Genomic DNA, 6,311 nt, shown 5'->3' on the forward strand with positions numbered 1-6,311 from the left:
CGGCCGGTGCTGCCGTGCAGACTGCCCCCCATTCTGTTCTCCATTTCCAGTCCATCCCTGCCCCAGTACACATGTCCTGGCTCCTGGCCGTGGGTTTTCTCCCGTTCGAGGATCCTGTGATGCCCCTGTGACCTCTAGTCCCTCAGAGCCCAGTGATGACTTTGGGATTCGTGCATGTGGTTTTCTGTCTCCAGGCTGGGGTGCAGGCAAGGGAGGGCCATGAGATCTTTGCCGGCTACCGCATCAGCCAGCTTGGCCAAGTGTGTGTGGGTTTGTGGGCCAAGAAAGGCCTTCCTTCCCCTTCTCAGTCCTCTTTGAGAACAGGACTGATGACAGCAACATAAGGGGGTTGGACTCAGTTCCACATTCTAGGAGGTCCCCGCCTTGGTCTAATCGGGAATACAGAATTTACCTCCCTGCCTTTGAGGGCATATGAGGCATATGTTTGGTTCCTTAAATTAGAGACTGGGCTGGGCCCAGACGGAAAAGGTGGAGGAACCAGTGAGACTAAAGTGCAGATCCTGCCTGTCCCTCCCAGGGGCCCTTAAACACTGAACTGAGGGACCTTCGGACTTGGCCCAGGGGAGACCCAGATTGAGGAGGGAGGAGCCTTGGCGCTAGGACTAAGACTGGGTGTCCAGATGAGGCTTCTTTTGTCAAGTGGGGTGCGGCAGGGCCCATCCCTCTTGTTACTCAAGTGACTTTCTGTTGTTCTGGTCTCTCTTGGTGACTGTCTTCTATGCCTCCTTGCATCACCGAATAAGGAAATAAGGAAACAAACATTTATTAAGCACCTACTGCGTGCCACACAATGTGAATTACATTTTATAGTTGAGGAAACTGAGGCAGGCGGAGGGTCAGTGTCTTGCCTACGGTCACGCAGCTATCTGAGGCTGTATTTGAACTCAGGTCTTCCTGACTCCAGATCCAGCGCGCTATCCACTGGGCCACCTAACTGGTATTGTCTGTGTATCTAATGGCATCTGGGAGCTCAAAAAAGAGTTCCAGGAGCATAGGTCCGAGACCTGTAAGGGCTTGAGGGACCATCGGAGTTCAACCCACTCATTTTAACAATGAGGAAACCTTGATGTGAAGGTAAAGAGACTCACCCCGGTCACATAGTAAGAAGCAGAGTTGGGGTTCAATCCAAATCCCTATCTATTTGTCTGTCTGATCTGCTGAGTGCATTATGTTTTCTGCTCCAAGAATGCTCCCAGTTGTGTCCCATCTGGGCTCTTGGGTCAGCTATGTAGAATGCGTATCCCTATGGCATGCAGGTATTCCCATCCTACTTTACAGATTAGGGAAGTCAAGGCTCGGAGGGGTGAACGCTGCTTATTATCTCTGAGCCGGCGACCTCAATGTTGGTGCTGGGATTTGAACCTGGGTCTCCTAGCTCCACTTCCAGGGCTTGATCACCCTCCACCATACTCCTCACTGCCAGCGGCTCCTTTCAGTGTGAATGTTCTAGCTCTACTCTGGCCTGCTTTGTGCTCAGGTTCACATGTCAGGGGTGGGGCCCCGACGTCTGAAGGAATGTTCCCAGAAGTAAAGAACCAGAAGGGAACTCGGAGACCAGCTCGTCTGATCTCACCTGCCTAGGAACCTCCTCCATACCACACTCAACATGCAGTCCTGCCTGGGTCCAAGCAGCTTGATTTGTTCTCTCTCCCCACCCCTCTTCCGGAAGTGCCAACCTCCTCTGGGCCTGCTCTGATTGTTAGAAAATGCCAGCAGGAGCGGATCAGTCCGGGACAAGATTGGTGAGGGCAGGAATATGAGATGAGGTGCTCGGCCTGGCTAGGGGTCTAGGTCACACTCTCTCCATGATAGCTGGCATTGAATGTCACTGGTAACTCAGAGCCTCCCCAGGTAAATCCAGATTGACCGAGGTGGTGATTCCAACTTAACCGGAAGTTCTTCTGATCAAGCCCCCAGTACATTGAGGTGGTCATTTTTCATACAACCTCGTCAAATAGATCAGGGCTCCCCTGATGTCCCTACTACCTCCCTTACACAAATCAGATCCCCAGAGCTTAGTACAGTGCTGTGCGCATAGTAAGCGCTTACTGCTTTTCTAAATTCATTCAGTATGGCCTCAGTTAACATCACAGTAGCTCTGTGAGCTGGGTACCCCGGGGAAAATGGCAGCTTACAGAGGTTGTGGTAACCCATAAGTCTAACTTGTAAGTGTCAGAGTCAGGACTTGAATTCAGGTCTCCCTGACATTGATTAGCAGGAGAGTGTTCATAGGAAGTTGCCTTCCTATGAAAGGGAACTAAGATGGTAGAAGGGCCTTTGTGCCTGTTACACAAGGACTGGTTGAAGGTACTGGGAATGTTTAGACTGGAGAAGAGAGGGCTCAGGAGGGACACGCCAGCAGTCTGCAAGTATTTGAAGAGCTGTGCTATGCAGGAGAGGGTCAAGTTTGTTGTCTGGTCACAAAGGGCAGAAGAAAAAGCAAATAACAAGCGCTGTCCCACAGTGGAACTGGCTGCCTCGAGATCTGAGGCGCTGCAGAGGTCTTCAAGCCAAAGCAGACATCACCTGCTGGGCAAGGAGTAGAGAGAATTCTCATTCGGGAAAGGACTGGGCTGGCTGGCGCCTGAGGGCTTTCCCAGCTCTCAGGTTCTGAGCTTTGTTCTCAAAGCCCAGCGGCCTCTCAGGAGCTCCGGATGGAGAGAGAAGCCGAGACCCAGAGAAGGCCAGAGATTCACCCCAGGTCACACGGCTCAACCGTGGTCTCCTGGCTCCTTCCCAGGCTTAGCCTAGCCCTATCGCCTCGCTTGCGATTTCTAGCCCCTTCCCATTTCCCAGACCACTCGGACACAGCTTTGGGTTTCTGATTTTATTGGCAGGGTGAGGGGGAAGGGAATGAAGGGTCAGGAGGAATAAGTGGGCGGGGCTGGGGCGGGTCCTCACTGTCTGATCTTCAGCTCCCGAGCCATCTGGCAGAGCGCACAAGGCAGGCAGAAGGTGAGCGCTGCCCAGTCGTTTCCAACAGAGCCCTGTCGGGGGAAAAGTAGCGAGGTTAGGGAGGCATTGAAGATCTGGGGGCCCCAGTTATCCTGGTCACAAGGCCTCGGTCCCCACCCCGGGTGCTCAGGCTCAGCCCCCTTCCCCAGAACCTCCATGCCTCCTCACCAAAATGCGGTAGCGCTCTCTCATGCCAGTGCGGAGGGAGTGGAGACCACCAGGCAGGTAGGGCGCACAACAGCACTCCCCGAAATCATCAGCGATGCGGCAGGCCAGGCACAGAGGGGCGAAGGTGCCGCACAGACCTGCGGGGTAGGAGAGGGAGAGGTCAGAGACCCCCAAGCCCAAAGGAAGCCGCTCCGCTCCTCTGTTCTCCTCTCCTCCCCTCTCCCTCTTTCTTTGTCTCTCTCTGTCTCTGTGTCTGTGTTTTTGTCCCTCCCCCCGCCCCCCATGGGGTTAGACTGGATGATCTCTAACTCTGATGGTCTGTTCTAGGGCCCTTCCTAGTTCTGACATTCTGTGGTCTAGGCTCGAAGAAGCCTCCCATCTTTGATATTCTAAGCTGTGAAGTCCTCAGTTCTGACAGCGTTCTCTGTTCTGAGATCCTTCGCAGCTCTGACATTCCCTGATGTAGGGGCTCTCCTGGCTCTGAGTTCTAGGTGATGGAGCCTGTAGCCAGAGGAGGGATGCTGGGGCAGGCTGGGGCACACTCACACACGGGCATATCATTGCAGCAGTCCGTGAGTTCAGTGTGCCAGTCACTTTGCTGGGTCTGGTAGCAGGTGCTCTGGCTTTGGGGCTGGCTGGTCACAGGGTAAGACATAGCTGGGGAGAGCAAGAGAAGAGACAAGGTTAGACGAGGGTGCTTCAGGGTCTGGGTTCCTTCCTTCCTCTCAACATGCCACCCCCCCCCCCCCCCCGGCACATCTGGGCAGCTCCAGCAGCTGGAGGGGGGAGGGGAGCTGGAGAAGGCGAAGGGCTCTGAGGAGCCACACAGCAGCCACCGCCCTCTTCTGGGAGGAGGTTCCTCATCTGAATTTGGAGTCGCATCTGGGTGGGGCCTGAGGTCTCCCTCCCCCTCCCAGGCTCTGGCTTTCTGCAGCTGGGGAGCGTGGGTCCTCCTGCACATCTGGAGAGCCGGTGCCTCTTGCACATCTGGGGGGAGGGTGCCTGGTGACACTCCCTGCAGGCGGTTCCAGGGAAACTCTCCCTCCCAGTAGACGGGATGGGAGCTCTGGGAAATGGGGGCCTCCTCTTGCAGATCTGGGGTCAAGGGGCGTCTTGCGCGTCTGGGCCGAGGGCCACATCTGGGAGGAGGGAAGGAGCAGGCGGTCCTCCTCCACATCTGGGGGCCCAGGCCGGCTTCTTGGCGGTGTCCGCGCGACCCCGGGCAGGGGGAGGGGAGGGGAGCAGGCGGGGGAGGGGTCTCTCAGGCGAGCGCACCTTTGCCCTTCACGTTGTCATGCATCTCGAACTGCATCCTTGATGAGATGGTGCGGGCCGAGGCGGAGAGGAGGCGCTGAGTAGCAGGTTCCGGGGGCACCTGGAGGCTAGGTGGGGTGGGGGGTGGGGCGGGGGCAACGGCACTGGAGTAAGGGGAGGGACTGCGGCAGGCGGAGGGGGCGGGGGGAGGGAGAAAGAGGCCGGGTCAGAGCCCCCCTCATCCTTTCCCGCTTCCTCCGGGGAAGCTCTTGGTACCAAGATTCATCCATTAGGGTGCTGAGAATCTCCATCATCCCACAACCCCACGCCTCAAGACTGAGGTATCATTGAGGGGAGACAGATAAGAAGAGACTGAAGTGTAAGCTGAGTTGGACAGAGACACCCAGGAATGGTCAGGGCCAGAGAGAAACGCAGACACCCAACAATAAGAAGTTAGAGAAAAATCCCGATACAATCAGAGACTGAGAAATCTGCGAAGACAGCCTAGCCGAGAGACAATGATGCTCAGAGGCTCGGAGCTGCAGAATGGAGAAAGCTGCCGATACCTGAAGCGCAGACCAATCTTCCGGGGAAGACTGGATAAAGCCAGAGACTGAGGACGCTGACACACCCAGCGCCCCGTGGCTTCCACGGAGACATCGAGGCAGAGTAGCAGAAACACTCACTGAGAGAGAAAAGAGAGAGACAGAGATACCCAGAGATAAGGGAGAGATAGAGACACCTGGAATTATGGGATAGAGATAGAATGTCAATGAGATAGACGATCACCGCGACATGCTAGGGGAGACCCAGCAAAAGAGACAGATAGACAAGTCTACTAGGAGCCTGAGAGATCTGTGTAGAGACAGCTGAAGAGAGAGAACAGTTGGGGACCGAGCCCCAGAATGACAAGAGACAGCCAGGGGTAAGGGAGAGACCCTGAGAGAAAGTTCAAAGAAACACAGAAGAACGGACTGCCAAGTCCAAGAGGAAGCCCCAGGAGCCGCTTCGGGCCAGGAAGCAGATGCCGGAGGCAGGGGGCTGCCCGGGCTGGATGGGACTCCTTCCTACCTGGGGAGCACTGGGCGGGATGCTGGGGCTCTCGGGCTGAGTAGCACAGGGGTTGGCTCTGGCCTCGTCACTCCGTGCCTGGCTCTCTCTGGCTGTGCCTTCTCATCCCGAGCAGGTCTTATATGGGGCAGCCAGGTAGCAGGGGCGGGGCAGTACCGTGCCACAAGGGGAAGGAAGCGCTTGGAGCCAGGCTTAGATGGGGATTCCCCTCCCCCCATTCCCTCTAGGGCATCCCTGCTGGCCAGCTTATCTGGGGGGAGCCCCAGGATAGATGTGGGGATCACTGAGATGAGGGGCAAAGACTTGGCATTGGAGGCAAGCCAAGACCAATGCAAGGAGAACATGGGGAGATTGAGGGACACAGGGACAGAAATGAGGAGATGGTGAGACAGAGGTAGAGATGATCAGAGACACACAGACAGAGGCAATGGCTTCTGAATTCTACAGTCTTTTTAAGGTGTACAAAACGCTTCCCCTACCGCAACCCTGCAAAGTACATGGCGGATATATTAGCCCCATTTTACAAATGAGGCAAATAAAGGTTTTTAGAGCCCATAAACTGCTGACCAGGGACTTGTATCCCTGGTCTTCTGAGGCTCAGGACTCTCCCCCGACTCTCGAAAGATAAACAAGGACAAATAGAAGAAAAGAGAGGGCACAAGCTGGAAATGGAACCTGGAATTTACTGTGTCATTGAGGGCACTGCCCTTTCTCTCCTTGGGCCTCAGTTTCCCCATATGAAAATGAGAAGGTTGAACACAGTGATCCCCTAGATCCCCTCTAGAGCTATATTTTATGGTCGAAAGAGGCAATAAAGTGTGCAGAGACCAGACGGAGGCAGA

At 55.4% G+C, this 6,311-nt stretch overlaps 1 protein-coding gene across 3 annotated transcripts; it reads right to left on the minus strand.

The window, feature by feature from the left end:
- Positions 1-2,833: 2,833 nt before the first annotated feature.
- Positions 2,834-5,577, minus strand: LOC114040476 (cornifelin). 3 transcript variants are annotated; one of them, XM_027858592.1, is made up of 5 exons: positions 5,470-5,573; positions 4,420-4,526; positions 3,691-3,801; positions 3,145-3,281; positions 2,834-3,008 (listed from the first exon to the last, which is right to left on the minus strand). In XM_027858592.1, exons 2-5 carry the CDS (start codon positions 4,454-4,456, stop codon positions 2,919-2,921), a joined length of 375 nt encoding a protein of 124 aa, XP_027714393.1. In that variant the 5' UTR covers positions 4,457-4,526; positions 5,470-5,573; the 3' UTR covers positions 2,834-2,918. The 3 variants fall into 3 exon arrangements, with proteins under 3 accessions (XP_027714393.1, XP_027714394.1, XP_027714396.1); XM_027858593.1 differs by having other exon boundaries at positions 4,420-4,580; positions 5,470-5,568; XM_027858595.1 differs by lacking the exon at positions 4,420-4,526 and having other exon boundaries at positions 5,470-5,577.
- Positions 5,578-6,311: the final 734 nt, after the last annotated feature.

Source organism: Vombatus ursinus, unplaced genomic scaffold, assembly GCF_900497805.2.
Source record: "Vombatus ursinus unplaced genomic scaffold, bare-nosed wombat genome assembly UNPS02013222.1, whole genome shotgun sequence".
NCBI lineage: Eukaryota > Metazoa > Chordata > Mammalia > Diprotodontia > Vombatidae > Vombatus > Vombatus ursinus.